Consider the following 20,441-nt stretch of genomic DNA (forward strand, 5'->3'; position numbering starts at 1 on the left):
CAAGGAGGGCAAGACACAAAAGGTCATTGCAAAAGAGGCTGGCTGTTCACAGAGCTCTGTGTCCAAGCACATTAATAGAGAGGCGAAGGGAAGGAAAAGATGTGGTAGAAAAAAGGTCTACAAGCAATAGGGATAACCGCACCCTGGAGAGGATTGTGAAACAAAACCCATTCAAAAATGTGGGGGAGATTCACAAAGAGTGGACTGCAGCTGGAGTCAGTGCTTCAAGAACCACTACGCACAGACGTATGCAAGACATGGGTTTCAGCTGTTGCATTCCTCGTGTCAAGCCACTCTTGAACAACAGACAGCGTCAGAAGCGTCTAAAGACAAAAAGGACTGGACTGCTGCTGAGTGGTCCAAAGTTATGTTCTCTGATGAAAGTAAATTTTGCATTTCCTTTGGAAATCAGGGTCCCAGAGTCTGGAGTAAGAGAGGAGAGGCACACAATCCACGTTGCTTGAGGTCCAGTGTAAAGTTTCCACAGTCAGTGATGGTTTGGGCTGCCATGTCATCTGCTGGTGTTGGTCCACTGTGTTTTCTGAGGTCCAAGGTCAACGCAGCCGTATACCAGGAAGTTTTAGAGCACTTCATGCTTCCTGCTGCTGACCAACTTTATGGAGATGCAGATTTAATTTTCCAACAGCACTTGGCACCTGCACACAGTGCCAAAGCTACCAGTACCTGGTTTAAGGACCATGGTATCCCTGTTCTTAATTGGCCAGCAAACTCGCCTGACCTTAACCCCTTAGAAAACCTATGGGGTATTGTGAAGAGGAAGATGCGATATGCCAGACCCAACAATGCAGAAGAGCTGAAGGCCACTTATCAGAGCAACCTGGGCTCTCATAACACCTGAGCAGTGCCACAGACTGATCGACTCCATGCCACACCGCATTGCTGCAGTAATTCAGGCAAAAGGAGCCCCAACTAAGCAATGAGTGCTGTACATGCTCAAACTTTTCATGTTCATACTTTTTGGCCGAGATTTCTAAAAATCCTTTCTTTGTATTGGTCTTAAGTAATATTCTAATTTTCTGAGATACTGAATTTGGGATTTTCCTTAGTTGTCAGTTATAATCATCAAAATGAAAAGAAATAAACATTTGAAATATATCAGTCTGTGTGTAATGAATGAATATAATATACAAGTTTCACTTTTTGAATGGAATTAGTGAAATAAATCAACTTTTTGATGATATTCTAATTATATGACCAGCACCTGTATATAAAATGAATATAGATCAGTGGGCAAAATAAGAATCTAGATAAGGTTTATCCAAGAAGTTGCTAGATTTGTCCCTAAACTTTTGAAAAAAGTCTCAAAAGGGGAGGTGAAGTCACTAAATCTAGTGACAAAATCCCTAAATTGGCAACACTGTACAGAAGTAGCAAAAATGACCTTAAAATCGAACCTGAAATACAGGGGTTAGACAATGAAACTGAAACACTGGCCAATATAGTATTGGAGGTTTTGCGCTTCTTCACTGATTTTACGTTCCGTCAGTAAAAAGCAGAGTGTGCAGGTTGAATTAGCAGAGCAATAGCACAGCTGTATATCAAATATTGCAATCCACACAACATAATGGGAGACATATCAGAGAGGACAAACTGTTGGCTGGTTCATCTGTGACCAGGACAGCAAGTCTTTGTGGTGTATCGAGATCTATTGTATCCAGGGTACTGTTGGCATACCACTAGGGCTGCACTATACGAAAAATAACATTGAACTTGAACGCGATTCTTAGTGCGATTATGAAATCGCAATTCTGCGATTGTTTTTTATGCACAGCTTGTCAATGAAGTATGGCTCCAAATGCTAATCCATCTGAAAGCACTGCGAGTTTGAGTCGCTTATAATGTACATTTGAAAAAGCAACATGCGTCAAACTTCTCTTCAGACACTTCTTTTTCAATCTTCTGTTTATTCAGCTACAGCGATATGATGCGCGTTATCTTCTTCTGCTGCACGGCATATTTTGAGTTTCTGTGCAAGAGTGCCCTCTGGCTTTCAGATGGAGAAGCATTTACTACTAATCACAGAGCCGTACAGCTCTGACAAGCCTCGCATTAAATTATCGCAGCCTTTGCCATATCGTGTGCGATTTTATCATGGATTGATGCTGTATTGGTTGCAAAAGTAGGCCTTACACCATACTAATAAATTATTGTGATCTAAAACCAGGTGTTTCAGTTTCATTGTCTAACCCCTGTATATTAATGTATTACCATGAACTTCCAAACCAAGTTATTAACATGGCATGACAAAAAGCGACAGTTTTATATATGCATAATAACAGCAGAGATTTTACAAACACGCGGTCAGATATTGTATTAGTGTTAGCCATAATACCTAGTGACAGATGAATTTGTTCAACTAGTTTAATTGAACGCTTGACTTTTAATGTCAGCAACGAAATATTTGGAAAGTGTTTTATACTCAAATTTAAAAAGCTGGTATGTTTTTCTAGTGTTCTAACTGTGCTTGAATATATGGTAAGTTGGATTTCATTATTTGCTTTAAAGGGTTGGTTCACCCAAAAATGAAAATAATGTCATTTATTACTCACCCTCATGCCGTTCCACACCCGTAAGACCTTTGTTTATCTTCAAAACACAAATTAAGATATTTTTGATGAAATCTGATGACTCAGTGAGGCCTGCGTTGAGAGCAAAGCCATTCAAACTCTCAAGATCCATTAATGTACTAAAAACATATTTAAATCAGTTCATGTGAGTACAGTGGTTCAATATTAATATTATAAAGTGATGAGAATATTTTTTTGTGCACTAAAAAAACAAAATAATGACTTATTTAGTGATGGCCGATTTCAAAACACTGCGTCAGAGCTTTACGAATCGAATCAGTGAATCGGAGCGCCAAAGTCACATGATTTCAGCAGTTTGATAGGAGATCCGAATCACTGATTCAAAACAAAAGATTCATAACGCTCAGAAGCTTCATAAAGCAGCGTTTTGAAATCGGGCCATATAGAATGTTGAAAAGTCGTTATTTAGTTGTTGTTTTTTTTGGCGCACAAAAAGTATTCTCGTGGCTTTATAATATTAATATTGAACCACTGTACTCACATGAACTGATTTAAATATGTTTTTAGTACATTAATGGATCTTGAGAGAGCAAATGTCATTGCTGGCTATGCAGGCCTCACTGAGCCATCAGATTTCATCAAAAATATCTTAATTTGTGTTTTGAAGATAAACAAAGGTCTTACGGGTGTGGAACGGCATGAGGGTGAGTAATAAATGACATTATTTTCATTTTTGGGTGAACTAACGTTTTAAGACAACCCCCAATGTCAGAAAGATCTGCGGCCCGTTTCTGGGTTGTGAGTGTGACCCACCAGTTGAAAAACCACTGTGCTAAAAAGATATAATCTCTGACGTGCCATAACATCTGGGTAACACATATTCACTAATAACTGACTTTTGCCTCAAACTCCTTTATTCACTGTTTATAAATAGTTAGTAAGGTAGTTGTTGCAGTGGTTAAGTTCATGTTTTGGGTAGGATTAAGGGATGTAGAATAAGGGCATGCAGATTAAGACATTAATATTTGCATAATAAGTACTGATAAACAGCCAATATGCAAGCTAATAAGCATCAGGTTAAAAGTGAGAATTGTTGTCCATACTAAAGTGTTACCAACATCTGATATGATTGCTGTACACTTGTTTAAATTTAGGTCTGCATGGTTATTAAAAAAATGTCTGTGATTGGATAAAATGCTGAACCATTGCAAAAACCACTTTGTAAACAGCATATTTTAATGCAGTAGTTCTAATTGGATTGCTGCAACACAAATCCAAATTCAGGACTGGACCATCTGTTTTATAATATCCTCTTCCTGTTGTGCAGGCCGAAATGGTGTGTCAATCACTCTAGTCACACAGTATGACATCCACCTCATCAATGCTATCGAGGAGCAGATCCGTAAGTTCACAACTAAAACTGCTTTTCTCATTTCAGAGCGCACTTTACACTTGAATCAAAATGGTTTATTGTGATATATGCATTGTAAATGGACTCCCTATTAAATTACATGTTGTAAGAGTATGTTTATGATTACTGTTTTGTGTGTTTAGAGGTGAAACTGAAGGAGTTTCCTCTTGAAGAGGAAGAGGTGTTGAAGATCCTCACCCAAGTCAACGTAACAAGACGACAGTGTGAAATTGTGAGAGAAGACTTTTTCAATATACATTTATATATAACGCACGCAATCAAAATCTTACAATTGTTAATTCCATTATAGAGACTAGAGTCCACTGATTTTGATGAGAAAAAGAAGATAAACAAAAGGAAGCAGATGATTCTGGAGGGAAAAGTGAGTTGTTTTATTCTAAATACATGCTTTAAATGCATTACATTATCAGATTATTATTGATACATTATCAGAAAATATTATAGATTAACCGAAAAAAGAAAAAGTAGCTTTTATGTCAAGATTTGATGACATAAAGTACTTGCGTAACGACTATGTGGTGATTGTGGTTTAGTTTTTTTTTTTTTTTTTTCTCTCACTTTTTTCAGATATTAACTATGCTTTTTTTTCTTGTGTTATTTATTATTTTATTTTTTTATTTTATTTTTTTTTTTTTTTTATTTACAGGATCCAGATTTGGAAGAGAAAAGGAGAAATGAACTTGACAAAATCAGCAAAAACAAGAATAAACTGAAAGGAAAAAATCCAGAAAGCCTCCAGAACAAAAAGGAAAAGAAAAAACGGAAGGCAAAAACGACAGCATTAGATGCGTAAAGTGTTCTTGATATTGTACATTTACGTATGTGTATATAGCATAAACCAATGTATAAAATATCTGATTAATGTTTCAAAATAAACAGCATTTTCTGAACTATGTTGAGTTTGTTCCTAAATAAATACATTGTGTGTCGTAAAAGTATATTATTGCAGTGAATATGAAGATACAGAAACGGCACTGATAGTTAAATAGGGGGACTTTTATTTTGACAACTTCCGCTTTCACCTGGAAGTACAACAGTAAATAGGTTCGCAGACCACCTTGTGTTGCGAAGAAGATTGATAACAAACGTTCGTGATTTAAGACCTCGGCTGAATAAACTTTACTAGAGATTATAAAGACCGATCAGTCGTTCAGCTGACATGGTAAGCGAGCGTCTATGAACTTTAAGTCTAGTCAAACTGAAGCTCAGTTCCTGTGTTTAGTGGAGAAGATGTAGCTCAGTCTACATCCTCGAGCGCCTAATGTAGTTTCGTATAAACGAATATGTTTTAGGTTTGCGTATAGACGTCAGACTGTGTTTTAATTAGCATATTACTTAACTTAGTTACTTAATATCCGTTACAAACCGCTACAGACCCCACTGATCTGTATGCTATAGAGCAGTGCTACAGACACATGGGATGCACTTCAGTGGTCAACAGAACAAACCTACAGACAAAATACAGTTCAGTGTCAGCCAAAGAGAAGCACATAATTTCTGAACTGAACAGGCTATAACCCTTATATACACTTTTTTTTACGCTATATACTCGCAATTACTAAAAATTTTAAAAGATGAATGGTGCATTGTCCACTGCCTTATGAAAGTTAACCATAGTTTATTATAGTAAAAGTGTTGTAAGTTTTATTTATTTATTTTATTTTTTTCTTTGGTGGATTTGATTAATATTTGTATAACCACATTTACTACAAATACCATGGTTAAACTATGGTTAGTGTAGCAAAACCAGGGTTAAATTTGTGGTTACCATAGTTTAACGACAATAACCATGTTTTTTGTTTGTTTTTGTAGTAAAACCGTGGTTGATTTTTGTAAGTGCTGTCAGTAGATTTTGAAATTGACAAAAGAAAAATGTCTGAAAATCATATCATGGAAAACTTGTAAAAAAGGTAATCTAGTCTAATTGCTCAGCTCTATATTTATAATTGTACAACCCTTTCTAAGTCAAATTTCTATACAGTTTTGAGAAAACAAATTTCCTTTCAGAGCACATACAAGAGTTTTCATGTGCTTTTAGTGTATAATTTTGTCAGATTCACCACCTTTTCTGGCCCTTTTGATGTCTTCTCTCTTAGCTCCCGTTATCTTTACTGAAGACAGCACAGAACCACCCGATGGTAAGTACACTTGGCAACTCGCCCTACATGCTCACAGTTGAACCTGCCCATTTTGTGCAGCTTTGTTACAGTCATGTCCATGAGTAATACGTGCCATGGTCTTTGCTGTTTTGGAATATAGTACAGTAGCAATACCATAGTACTTGTGTATATAGTGATCATTCAGTACCGAGGTAAATATCTCATTAATTTACCTTGGAATAATAAGGTTCTATGTGACATTTTTGTCAAAATTGAGTTAACAACATATTCTAATTCTGTGACAACTTATTTACATTGTGCTTTTTTTAATGTTGTGTACATTTTGGGACTTTTTATTCAGAAAACAAAAAAGATATAGTTATAGAACCTTATAATTCCAAAGCGATGAAATGTCTAGAGACCTCAAGGTGCAGATTCTATTGTCTTTCGAAAACAAAAATAAATACATTTCTCCATACTTATATACAAATTATATACACTTCACACACACACACACACACACACACACACACACATATACATATATATATATATATATATATATATATATATATATATATATATATATATATATATATATATATATATATATATATATATATATATTAAAGAGAAGTAATTTCTTGACTATTAAATATGTTATATAGCCCTCTGAATCATTCTCTTAATGCTGACAACAATGGAAGCACTTGGGAGAGAACTTATTTCTTAGCACAAAAGAGGACAGTGGTACAAGATGATTACCAAATCATTGTTTTAAGTGTGAAAATATAGTAAAAGTAACACAGAAATTCAAAAACAATGGACTTGGACACGACAAGGCCCCTGAAGTAATCAGGCCTTCGTTTTAAGCTTTCATTTAGTGATGAGGGATTTTTTTGCTAGACAAAGAGCAGGAGAAATACCAAGCGAGTGTCTCAGAGCCAGCAAAAAGCTACGAAAATAGTGACTGTTTATCTCACAGAGTAAGATGCAGCCTGCAGAAATGACATGCATGGTTGGAAGTCAGTTAGCCATTTCCAAAAGCCCATATTTACAAAATATAGATTCTGGGAATCAATACTCTGGTCTCATGAGACCAAATCAATCATTTTGGATCTAACAGCATTCAAAATGTAATGGTGTTGCTGGAGGAGGAGTACAGTGAGAAGTGCCTGGTTCCCACAGTAAAGTTCAGTGATAGTAAAGTTCTTATATAGGGATGTATGAGTGCTGAAGGTGTGAGGGAGTTGTGCTTTATCAATGCTGTCATGAATTCCCACCACCATTGTGTAATTTAATACACAAACTTGAAACATTCCCTTTCCTCATTCCCTGCATTGTTGGGCATTTTTTCAACATGATAATGAGGATATGCATTCTCCCAAGGTGAATATATATATATATATATATATATATATATATATATATATATATATATATATATATATATATATATATATATATATATAGTACAGTCCAAAAGTTTGGAACCACTAAGATTTTTAATGTTTTTAAAAGAAGTTTCGTCTGCTCACCAAGGCTACATTTTATTAATTAAAAATACAGTAAAAACAGTAATATTGTGAAATATTATTACAATTTAAAATAACTGTTTTCTATTTTAATATATTTCACAAAGTAATTTATTCCTGTGATCAAAGCTGAATTTTCAGCATCATTACTCCAGTCTTCAGTGTCACATGATCCTTCAGAAATTATTCTAATATGCTGATCTGCTGCTCAAGAAACATTTAATGTGTACAATTGTACAAAATATTTGTGTACAATATTTTTTTTCAGGATTATTTGATGAATAGAAAGTTCAAAAGAACAGTGTTTATCTGAAATCTAATCTTTTGTAACATTATAAATGTCTTTACTGCCACTTTTGATTGATTTAATGCATCCTTGCTGAATAAAAGTATTCATTTCTTTAATTTCTTTTCAAAAAAATAAAAATAAAAATTCTTACTGACCCCAAACTTTTGAACGGTAGTGTATAATGCTACAGAAGCTTTGTATTTCAGATAAATGCTGTTCTTTTGAACTTTCTATTCATCAAGGAATCCTGAAAAAAAAAAGTACACAACTGTTTTCAACATTGAAAATAATCATAAATGTTTATTGAGCAGCAAATCAGCATATTAGAATGATTTCTGAAGGATCATGTGACACTGAAGACTGGAGTAACGATGCTGAAAATTCAGCTTTGCATCACAGGAATAAATTACTTTGTCAAATATATTTAAATAGTACACAGTTATTTTAAATTGTAATAATATTTCACAATATTACTGTTTTTTACTGTATTTTTAATTAAATAAATGTAGCCTTGGTGAGCAGACGAAACTTCTTTTAAAAACATTAAAAATCTTAGTGGTTCCAAACTTTTGGACTGTACTATATATATATATATATATATATATATATATATATATATATATATATATATATATATATTGCAATGTTTTTTCAAAACTGTTATTTGAAGATTTTTTTAAATGCCTATTGGGAAAATGAGGAGAAAAATAAAAACACCCTGAAATGGGGGCATTCAGTTATATGCTCTACCACCACATTACGCTTTTATAAGAAAAAAATTAAACCCAACATAGCAAATAAAAAGAAATGGCAATTAATATGTTTAGCTGTTTTTAAATATAGTCTGATTTTGTTTGCAGCTGGTGGAGTTAAAGAATGGTGAGACATACAATGGTCATCTGGTCAGCTGTGACAACTGGATGAACATCAACTTGAGAGAAGTAATCTGCACCTCACGGGTAAATAAAACCTCAATTCCTCGAGACGGAAGAGTTCTTTGGAATATTATTGATTGCATAAACATGATTGAGCGAGTATGTCAGTTGTCTGTCTGCTGAAATGTAAAGGTTTGCTCTGACTTGCAGGATGGAGATAAATTTTGGAGGATGCCGGAATGCTACATCAGAGGAAGCACCATTAAATACTTACGAATCCCTGATGAGATCATAGATATGGTGAAAGAGGAAGTAATATCAAAGGGACGTGGCCGGGGAGGTATGCAGCAGAACAAGCCACAGGGAAAAGGCAGAGGAGGTGGACCTGGAAGAGGTGGTGGAGCCGGCAGAGGTAAATGTTTTAAAAATAGAAACGAAACAAAATCCTTGAACGTGGAAAGCAATATAAATTTGGTAACTAAGTCAAGTTTAAATATAGGCCTATTTCCCCATCTAAATAATTAGGTTATGTAGGCTATCAATGCTGTCTGTTGTTTTGGCAAGTACAAACCCGATTCCAAAAAAGTTGGGACACTGTACAAATTGTGAATAAAAACAAAATGCAATGATGTGGAAGTTTCAAATTATTAGATTAGAATACAACATAGATGACATATCAAATGTTTAAACTGAGAAAATGTATCATTTTAAGGGAAAAATAAGTTGATTTTAAATTTCATGGCATCAACACATCTCAAAAAAGTTGGGACAAGGCCATGTTTACCACTGTGTGGCATCCCCTCTTCTTTTTATAACAGTCTGCAAACGTCTGGGGACTGAGGAGACAAGTTGCTCAAGTTTAGGAATAGGAATGCTGTCCCATTCTTGTCTAATACAGGCTTCTAGTTGCTCAACTGTCTTAGGTCTTCTTTGTCGCATCTTCTTCTTTATGATGCGCCAAATGTTTTCTATGGGTGAAAGATCTGGACTGCAGGCTGGCCATTTCAGTACCCGGATCCTTCCTTCTACGCAGCCATGATGTTGTAATTGATGCAGTATGTGGTCTGGCATTGTCATGTTGGAAAATGCAAGGTCTTCCCTGAAAGAGACGACGTCTGGATGGGAGCATATGTTGTTCTAGAACTTGGATATACCTTTCAGCATTGATGGTGCCTTTCCAGATGTGTAAGCTGCCCATGCCACACGCACTCATGCAATGACATGGCGTCCCAGTTTTCCAAAAAGAACTTCAAATTTTGATTCGTCTGACCACAGAACAGTTTTCCACTTTGCCACAGTCTATTTTAAATGAGCCTTGGCCCAGAGAACACGCCTGCGCTTCTGGATCATGTGTAGATATGGCGTCTTTTTTGACCTATACAGTTTTAGCCGGCAACAGCGAATGGCATGGTGGATTGTGTTCACTGACAATGTTTTCTGGAAGTATTCCTGAGCCCATGTTGTGATTTCCATTACAGTAGCATTCCTGTATGTGATGCAGTGCCATCTAAGGGCCCGAAGATCACGGGCATCCAGTATGGTTTTCCGGCCTTGACCCTTACGCACAGAGATTGTTCCAGATTCTCTGAATCTTTGGATGATATTATGCACTGTAGATGATGATAACTTCAAACTCTTTGCAATTTTTCTCTGAGAAACTCCTTTCTGATATTGCTCCACTATTTTTCACCGCAGCATTGGGGAATTGGTGATCCTCTGCCCATCTTGACTTCTGAGAGACACTGCCACTCTGAGAGGCTCTTTTTATACCCAATCATGTTGCCAATTGACCTAATAAGTTGCAAATTGGTCCTCCAGCTGTTCCTTATATGTACATTTAACTTTTCTGGCCTCTTATTGCTACCTGTCCCAACTTTTTTGGAATGTGTAGCTCTCATGAAATCCAAAATGAGCCAATATTTGGCATGACATTTCAAAATGTCTCACTTTCAACATTTGATATGTTATCTATATTCTATTGTGAATAAATTATAAGTTTATTAGATTTGTAAATTATTGCATTCCTTTTTTATTCACAATTTGTACAGTGTCCCAACTTTTTTGGAATCGGGTTTGTAAAAAGGTGTATAGTCTACAACATTTTTTTTTACTACAGTAAAAGACAGGAAAATAAGCGACGGGAAGAATAAAGCGAAAATAGAGGGTGAGACGTGAGGATTTGGGAAAAGAAACAAGAGATTCCATATCCAGTGGAATACATCATGAAATATTCTAACATTTTTGTAATTTTGAGTGATCAACCCCCAAAACAGAGCACAAAGCTGTGTATGGCTTCATTTAAATTTATGGACTCACATACCTTTCTCATTCTGCATGAATACAAATGTTTCCATGGTTGTGATGTAACATTTGCCTGCTAGCCAATTGTTTCTTCTGTAAACAAACTTGTACTTGTGTACTAATGTCCACTTAAAAAAACTAAAAACAAGTGGGCAATTAGGGATTAGTCACATTGACTGGCACATCCGAATGCACTGTAGTTACGCTTAGGAGCATTGTACTTTAAATGGTGATAATGTTAATTGCAAACATTGTGATTGATTGTTTTTTTAAAATACAATACAGCAAGCACCATATGATACATTTATGGTGCATTCAATCTCCTTGGTAGGAAATTAAACTGTACAGTCAACAATAACCTCTGCTTTAGCAATATTTGCAATTAACATGATCAGCATTTAAAGTAAAAAGATCCCAACGTAAACGCTTGCTTCATTTTATCAAATGATCATAATCATATTGATTCATTTAACAATCCTACTAGTCTTTTATTTAGACTAAAAACCTTTTCATTCGAGTGAAGAAGTTGGTGTTTTGAGTGGCATTTGCCTGTTTTTAGGCTATTAAGGAAATGTGGCCGAACTTTTATTTTTAATAAATGTTCATTTAAAAGCAGCCTACTTCAGTGTAATATGATACCATATCACGCTTAACACTGAGAATTAGAATATTTGTAATGTGACCATCGGGTTGGGGTCAGGTGCAGGTATCAGAGAAATTCATAGGTTTAGGTGGTTGATTGAATTTTAACAGCGGATTCAGGTGACATCAGAGCTGATCTGCACATCTCTAATACACACAGTTGACAGACTTTTTTTTTTGTCTTTCTAGGTATTTTTGGTGGCCGTGGCAGAGGCATGACGGGAACTGGCCGTGGACAGCAACAAGACAAAAAGCCTGGAAAACCACAAGGTGTCAAAAACCAAAACTAATTATAAATAGATCCTTCCCTCGTATGTTAGTATGAGTTTTACCCACTTTAGGCACAAGAGCACCTCTTCAGGTCTCTTGGTGTTCATTCATAAACATCATAATTTTCTTTTAGATATTTATTTACAAGCCTCAGTTCACGTATCGAACTGTTAAACTTTTTTGCACTGAGTTTATTGTAAAAGTACCGTGGCCGAGAGAGCTCAACATGCTGCAACTAAAGAAAAACGCATGCAAATAGATAAAACACCAGCAAATTAATAAAACTTAATCTTCATGAAAATACTCACAACTCAAGCAAATACAGAAATGCACTGCATATATTCACAACACACCAAATACAGAAATGTGCCGCACATTTCATGGACAACATTTGTGGTCTGTGCTAATTTCTGTATTTGGTTGCTTTGTGAGTATTTGCAGCACATGTTGTCAAACTGATGAAGATGTTTTCTTCTTTTGCTGGTGTTTTTTTTTTTTTTTTATTTGCATGTTTTTTTCTTCAGTTGCAGTGTGTTGAGCTCTTTTGGCCACCAGGGGAATAAATAAAACAGAACCTTTTGTCATGTGAATTTGTACAGAATTTCTGATACTTTTTGTCATCTACTTTCTCAGTTTGATCATCAGCCAAAAAGAGTGAGTTTAATTTGAAATGGACGTCCTGGATATCCGAAGATTTTAATTTGGACAAGTTGATGTAAAGATGCTCTTCCATTTTCTCCAAATTGTTTTTATTTTCTGTTCACATTTTGGTGCATGTTTTCTCATTTGCTCTTAAGGTTTTTTTTGTTTTTGTTTTTTTTAAATGCAACCATGGTGTAACTTGACTTGTGCACTTGTGAATAAACAATTTTTGTTAAATATTGCAATTGAAGACTATTATTTTTGGGGAGCCAACATGAAAATGTCATGCCAAGATTTGTCTCTGTGTTAAATATTTTATTTTATTTTTTTAGGTGGATAAGGATTTTTAAAGATGATTTTCACATTTGATAATGAATTATTCAGACCGATGTGAATCACTTTATTTTTTGACTGAATCAATTAAAAACCTTGATTCTGATTCTTTAAAAAAACTGATTCAATTTGGCTCACTAATCAGACATTATTATGACTTGCAAGCTTTACTTTACACAAGCAATATTTTAGACCCAAGTAAAATCATATTTTATTAATTTATGACTTTTTAACACATTACACTGTTACCGTTCCTTGCGATTATGGCATTAGTCCTTGCTTCGGTTTGTCAGTATGCGAATGGTTGAATGCCCAGATTGACTGTGCTCCATAGTAATCTCATTGAAATTAAAAATCTTCTTCAGATTTGTTAGCCTTAGATTCTATAATTGTAAAAAGAGAATCTAAGTAAATAATAATACACAGTAATATATGATAATACACCCCACCCCGCACACTTTTTAAATGGTCTGTTGGTGCTTCCATGACTACTTCACTCAGAAAAGCTGTCAATCATGATGTCAAAACCCACATTTTTATAGCATCAAATAACTAACTAAAAACAAACTTATTTAAAGAACAAACACTTTAACTAACATCAGTGTGATAAAAACGGCCTAAAATGACAGAAACCATATTTGGAGAAAAGAAAAAATTGACGTGTAATTTTATTGTTTACTTTGTCTCGCGTCCCATTACATTACATGGAGAGGGTGGGGTTTATGAGCTATATTGCATCCAGCCACCTGAGGGCGATCACGAGTCCTGAAAAGTGAAGCCATAGCTTGTAGAGCAATTTGCACTCATGAAATATTAACAGAAACAATGTGAGGAGATAAAACAAATATAAAAAAGTAAATATAAATAACAAATAAATAAAGCATAAGTGGGACAACACTGCAAGTAAAAAAAGAAAAAAAAAAAGAAACAAAAAATAAGAAAATTATAACAGAGACAATTTGAGGAAATGATGCAAAAATGCTAACACAAGAGGGGGAACTCCATTGTGAGATAAAAAAAAAAAAAAGATGATGGGGGAAAAATGAAGGAAAAAAAAACTATTAAGAATCGATGTGACAAGCAAAAATGAGGTACTGCTGACTGCAACATAAGGGGCAGAGCAATCTCGCTATGATGTGAGCTGATGGAGATGAAAAAACTCCAAATTAAGAAGATATTTCATATGTACTTGGTGCAGAAGATTAAAAAAAATCCTCATTGAGATAATATTAGGGTGTGTCATACTATTGCTGTGACTGAATAAAAAGATTGAAAGGCTTTGACTGATAAAACATGAATATAATAGACAACTATGACAATACATGGTTTATCTGTTTTTTTTTTTCAAGCCTTCTTGGGTATTTCCATAATAATAAAGTATAGTAATGCAATGCTAATCAAAATGCTATTTCAAACACTCGACTGATGTAATGAAGTGAGTAAAACACATTATTAAATGTTTTGTTGGACATGAATTTCATAAACGTTTCTCATGTTTGGAAAGTTTGTATGTTTGACGTGTGTTGCTTTTTCAAATGCAGTGCTTTCAGATGGAGCATCGTTACTAGCTGATCACAGAGCAGCGAAAATGATAGCAGCCTTTGCTATCTCATAATCGCACTAACCCAAATCACAATTTTGATTTGATTTCGATTAATCATGCAGCCCATGTGGGTGATTTAAGTACGCGAAGGGTACAATTGATGCATGCTTCAAAACGAGCTGAATGAAGGATGCAAATGGAAGGCTGCCTACCAAGGATCCTTCAAATTGAGAAGACTTCAGTGATGCTTGATGACATGGCAGCTGAGACATGCGGCCTTACTAAGATGCAGCCTTCTGTTCCAAACGGGATATATCGCCCTCCAAAGGGCACTTCGGAGTTTAAAACAATCATGGCCGCCATATTGAAGGGTCGTTCCAAACCGAAGTGCTCAAAACTGGCCACTTCAAAGGAATGAAGGATTTCGAAGGGTACAACTGATGCACACTTCGGGCCCCAATGATCCTTTGCACAGTGAAGTTGTTTGTTGTAACAGAATGGGTGGCTCGGAGTTCGATTTTTTCCAAGTTTTTTTGACCCCTGCACCCTTCATCCCTTCGAAGCTCTCACTTCGGAGGGTAAACCCTTTGAAGGGATTTAGGGCATAGGATGAGCCCTTCCGAATGGAACGCAGGGTCAGCCTTTATCCAAGAGTGGGAGTGCTGCTATTTTTAGGTCAACATATAAAGCTGAATCTTTAGCTCCCTCTAGTAGTTGTTTTTCAATTAAACTGCATCGGAAGCTATTCAGTTTAGACCACGTGTCAAACTCTGCTCTTGGAGGGCCACTGTCCTGCAGACTGTAGCAATAAAAACACCTTTCTGGGAGTTTCTAGTAATCCTGAAGAGCTGGTTCCTGTGTGTTGTTTAAAGCGGAACTCAGTAAGATTTGCGAAGCTCCCCCTACAGGTTCTTTCAGTGAATCACACTGTCGTAAATACTCCAAGCGCAGCTCTGGACTACAACGACTAAAACGCTCACCAGCGCAGTAGTTTTGCAAATACAGTACAAGAAATCTTGATCAAGGTGTGTAATTTTTGAAATTGTCTTATAAAGTCATAATATATACATTGGTTTTGAATTACCGTAAAGCATTTTGTCACTCTTGCGTGAATGTGAACATGAGGCGAGATTGTGTCGGGTCGGCGCATCTCAACTTGCAAGTGCCGTTTTCTGGCGTAGACGTGCCAGAGGGGGTTAGTGCACGCCTCAAACACACCACTACAAGTCAATTAACCATCGTAAGGACTTAGAAAACTATTTATGAAGGTAAAAAAAGTTACTTAGTTCTGCTTTAATGGACTATATGCACAGAGCGTTCTTTAGAACTTCCGCATTAATATAAGCCAGCTCAAAAACTTCCGGTGAGATGTCATTTGCTGGTGTGTTGAGCATCAATAGTGTAATACTTAGTTTATAATCAGAATATAGTCACTTAAATAGTCAGGCATAGCATTAATTTAGTTATTCAAATGTAAGACGGCATAAAAAATAAATCATTGATCTTGTGCTGCACTGACTGACAGCTACAAAAGTGCGTGCTCGCTTTCTGTGTCATTCATTCACAAGAAAAGTTATTGTTTTTCATGAGATTTTGAGTATTTCATACTTCACATTGACAAAATGTATTTTTAAACCTAGTTATTTTATAATTTTTAATATTTAGTCAAAAACTAAGTGGAAATGTGGAAATGGCCGATAAGCGCAAATAAATGCTACTCTGCCGCCACCTGCTGGTTAAAGTGGTAATTATTGTCTTTTTTTTATTTTTAAATAAGTGTTTTCTATCAAATGTTGAATTTCCTACATTTTTAAACGTTCGGTTTTACAATGGGGACAATCTCAGAAGGATGAACAAATAATGTTTGTGGTCAGCATTTGAAGTGCTGGGGAAAAATGTGTGTGTGTGTCTAATTACAGACATTGCGTTTTTAAACGGTCCCATTAGCTTCGTCTTTATTGCGATCAATAAAACTGGTTTATTGGCAAATTAGGTAAATGTGATAACTGCATTAAAATATGAATACAACATTAAAAAGTCAACCATTGATGGTTTTGTGAGGTACAGAATGAGCAGCTAACAGTTCACCGGAAATGCCCGAGCTGGCTTAACGACAACCAGGGAGTAACCGTGCATATCCCATAGACAGTAAAAGAAATGGACACAGCGACCCCATTGGAACTCAATTGAGACAAGTGAAGCCCACTTTTAGCGATTTTTAGCACTTCCGTTTCTGACGCGCAGACTCAAAACTAAGCTTGATGACGTCAGCAACCTGTCTGACAGATGTAAATCTTCTAGTAGCTGTGCGTGCAAATTGCCATCGTTAATCTTGCAGAGACGGCGAGCTTGAGCGGGGAGTTCTTTGGCGTGAGTGAGCAGGAGTAAGTATTCTGATTAATTATTTTGTATAGTATTTTAAAATGTAACGCCAGTACGCCATATTAAGTTAATGCATACTATTGCCTGCGAGCTTCTCCTCCTGTCTGTACGGTAATTTCTCTACTGTGCGACAGAGAGTCGAGTGGTTATGATGCAATCGTTAGCCTATTTTTACAAAAACTGTTTCTACAGGGGCCATAATGTAACATAGAAGGTAATGGAGCCCTTTATACATTGTCGTGTATCTTTAGAAATAAATAATGGACAAATGGAGTCTTTAAACGCCTCAGATGTAAAGTTATTCGCTGTCAAAGTGACGCCAAAATGAATGGGAGTCAATGGGATGCTAACGCAAGTGAAGTTCTGCTACAAGATGGCGGCATGCGGCCGACTTCAACTTCCGGTCGACTTCCTTGGGCACTGGCATATCCGCTTGTTAAGTCGTGACGTAAAGAACGCCGTTTCCGGGTCCAAGCCTCGACTCGTTTCACCTGAGAATGCCATCGACGGCCGCTTATGAGCGCTATTTATTCATATTAAACATCAATCATTTAAAAAAGTTAAACATTTTAAATACTTACAGTCTACACAACAGTCTCCGTGCTCACAGCGTCACAGACATTACTATTTTAACGATTTAAAAAAGATGAATCATTGTCTGGCCATCTGGAATTTTGGTGTGGGGATAAAGGTTATGATTATAATTTTTTGTAGTATTAAACCACATATTAGCACCATTTGTTGTTTTCTTGTGGTATGAGATAGAGCGTTAGGACCATAGACTGTAAAAAAATAGGACCCGGAAGCGCTGCCGCGTGACGTCAGACTTAACAACCGAATAGACCTTCCCTGTGTCTCAATCAAGCGGCAACCTCCCCCTGTTTCTCGTGAAGCCAATACGGAAGTGAATTAAACTGCAATTCATCGACTGGCCGCTAGGGACAGGCTGCAGAAGTGAGCAGAATCTCATTGACCATCATGTTAAATTAGCCAAGTTTACAGCAGAAAAAAACATGTTTACAGTCTGGTTCATATTGTGGTTTTGGTCTATACTGCGAATTTGCCCTTCATGACAACTCTGATGGGGGTGAATTTTTTTATAGCTCATCAGTTTAAATTATATTAAGCCTTAAAGTTCTGCATAATTAAGGGCGTGGTCACTTGAGTGACAGGTATGCCGCTGCTGTCTGTGAGCCGTCATGTTACCTCAGCAGCTCATTTCAGCCGCTGAATTTGGCATCTCACTCGTATTTGTGCTTTTTTCTGTATTATTTTATACAATATATGGCTTGCTGCATACTCGAGACAGATGTCAGTCTGTGTACATGTGCTCGCATGCGGAACACACGTTGTTGGATCGTCGTGGCATTGGCTAAAAGTTTTGTTCCTGAGATTTACTACAACGACAATACCAGGAGGATATACAACTCCGACAGCACTGCTTGGATATAACTAAAACTGCTGCACTATTTTGAAAAATTATACTTTGGATACGTGCTCATTAGTTTGAGAGAACATTTGAGAGATATACATCTGGTACATATATATATATATATATATATATAACCCAAGTGCCACGGATTGGATTCATCTCGCGATCTCTATTTCATTATAAAGGTATGAAATCCCATTTGATTTGTGTTATTTGCACACCCAACACAAATTAATTAGCCTACTGGTGTTGGAGCATCTATAACGTTATCGTAAAAAAATCACCGTAGATTGACAGTAATCCTTTAGTACTTTCTAATGATATTGCTATGTTTATTAATATTTTAGATAGTATCTAAGATAGATAGCTAAGGCGGGCGTGGTTTCAGCAACAAGTCGCATGGGCTCCAACTTCGTCCCGCCTCTTTGCTCCATTTTCAGTTATCCGTGAGTGACGTGCGGTCACGTGCAGCTAAGATGGCCGCGGCCTCATTTGCGCGTCAAAACCATAGACAGTAAAAGAAATGGACACAGCGACCCCATTGGAACTCAATTGAGACAAGTGAAGCCCATTTTTAGCGATTTTTAGCACTTCCGTTTCTGACGCGCAGACTCAAACTAAGCTTGATGACGTCAGCACCCTGTCTGACAGATGTAAATCTTCTAGTAGCTGTGCGTGCAAACTGCCATCGTTAATCTTGCAGAGACGGCGAGCTTGAGCGGGGAGTTCTTTGGCGTGAGTGAGCAGGAGTAATTATTCTGATTAATTATTTTGTATAGTATTTTAAAATGTAACGCCAGTACGCCATATTAAGTTAATGCATACTATTGCCTGCGAGCTTCTCCTCCTGTCTGTACGGTAAATTCTCTACTGTGCGACAGAGAGTCGAGTGGTTATGACGCAATCGTTAGCCTATTTTTACAAAAACTGTTTCTACGGGGCCATAATGTAACATAGAAGGTAATGGAGCCCTTTATACATTGTCGTGTATCTTTAGAAATAAATAATGGACAAATTGAGTCTTTAAACGCCTCAGATGTAAAGTTATGTGCTGTCAAAGTGACGCCAAAATGAATGGGAGTCAATGGGATGGCTAACGCAAGTGAAGTTCTGCTACAAGATGGCGGCACGCGGCCGACTTCAACTTCCGGTCGACTTCCTTGGGCACTGGTCAAAACTGCTATTCAGAACTCTATGGGTGACGTCACGGACACTACGTCCATATTTTTTTACAGTCTATGGTCTCAATCAGCTCCCTAGCTCAGTAGTCAGGGCACTGACCAGGGAGTCGGCCATTTTAAGGGCTGTCTCAATCGCAGAATCCTTCCAGGGCACTGAAACTTTCGCTCCCTGAAAAGTCCCACAATGCACCGTGAAAACCAGGGAGCATCGATGCTCACTATGCTCCCTTAACGGAAGTTCTGAAGCGCGAAACTTGAATCACGTGAGCCAACTCACTACACATAACGATACGCGATAGATGTTTTTAAAAATACAAACCGTTATTTTATTATATTTCAGCATAAACATACATTGCTAGACAGGTAATGAACATAATCTAGCTAACATTTATAATTTATTCACGGCTGAAATGTTGCACTTATATTTAACAAGCAAATAATTAATCATAATGTACTTTAAATAACATTACAAGTAATGTCAGAAAATATCAGCTCTGTTGTTGATCATAAATACCAGTAGTGATGTTGTACAATGAGGATGTTGTCACGTTGCCGGAAATAGAGTCATAAGTGTCCCAATGTGTAGTGAATCAGCATCTTTTACTGTCCTTATCAGTGCCCGAATTCGTGTACACGATATACTGATTCACGAGCTCGGGAGCTAGGGAACTGATTGAGACACACCCCTTATTTACCAGAGAAACCGAGAGAAACAAGCGTGCCGCCATCTTTAGAATATTGTCTTTGAACTTCCGTTTTTGCGGTAGCAGTGGGTGCTTCTCAATTCTTATTTGTACATCCTCGTTTCCTTTCCTTGCTTCCTTTCCTTACGTCTTAGCTCCACCTCTTCAGGATGCGAGGGAAGGAAGCAAGGAAAAGTGGCGAGGACGGAGGAATTGAATCAAGTGAAATGATATATCCTCGCTCCCTTTAGCA

At 36.7% G+C, this 20,441-nt stretch overlaps 2 protein-coding genes across 3 annotated transcripts in view; both read left to right on the forward strand.

Annotated features, from left to right (window-relative positions):
• ddx49 (DEAD (Asp-Glu-Ala-Asp) box polypeptide 49) overlaps nt 1-4,871 on the forward strand; it is a 14,937-nt gene extending 10,066 nt beyond the window's left edge. The window contains exons 10-13 of the mRNA XM_048172298.1: nt 3,877-3,951; nt 4,104-4,192; nt 4,271-4,342; nt 4,628-4,871. Coding sequence (XP_048028255.1) covers nt 3,877-3,951; nt 4,104-4,192; nt 4,271-4,342; nt 4,628-4,774 — 383 coding nt within the window. The 3' untranslated portion in view covers nt 4,775-4,871. The remainder of the gene's footprint in view (nt 1-3,876; nt 3,952-4,103; nt 4,193-4,270; nt 4,343-4,627) is intronic.
• Nucleotides 4,872-4,995: 124 nt separating this feature from the next.
• lsm4 (LSM4 homolog, U6 small nuclear RNA and mRNA degradation associated) lies at nt 4,996-12,879 on the forward strand. 2 transcript variants are annotated; one of them, XM_048172301.1, is made up of 6 exons: nt 4,999-5,143; nt 6,078-6,119; nt 8,765-8,863; nt 8,990-9,191; nt 11,912-11,992; nt 12,626-12,879. In XM_048172301.1, exons 1-6 carry the CDS (start codon nt 5,141-5,143, stop codon nt 12,628-12,630), a joined length of 432 nt encoding a protein of 143 aa, XP_048028258.1. In that variant the 5' UTR covers nt 4,999-5,140; the 3' UTR covers nt 12,631-12,879. The 2 variants fall into 2 exon arrangements, with proteins under 2 accessions (XP_048028256.1, XP_048028258.1); XM_048172299.1 differs by having other exon boundaries at nt 4,996-5,143; nt 11,912-12,637.
• The last annotated feature ends 7,562 nt before the right edge of the window (nt 12,880-20,441 follow it).

This window comes from Megalobrama amblycephala, linkage group LG21 (assembly GCF_018812025.1).
Source record: "Megalobrama amblycephala isolate DHTTF-2021 linkage group LG21, ASM1881202v1, whole genome shotgun sequence".
Lineage (NCBI taxonomy): Eukaryota > Metazoa > Chordata > Actinopteri > Cypriniformes > Xenocyprididae > Megalobrama > Megalobrama amblycephala.

Excerpts from the sequence above, each read along its gene's own strand:
- lsm4 (XM_048172299.1), top strand. Across the intron at positions 6,120-8,764 it reads CAGCACAGAACCACCCGATG|CTGGTGGAGTTAAAGAATGG; the intron begins GTAAGTACACTT and ends TTTTGTTTGCAG. Across the intron at positions 8,864-8,989 it reads AAGTAATCTGCACCTCACGG|GATGGAGATAAATTTTGGAG; the intron begins GTAAATAAAACC and ends TCTGACTTGCAG.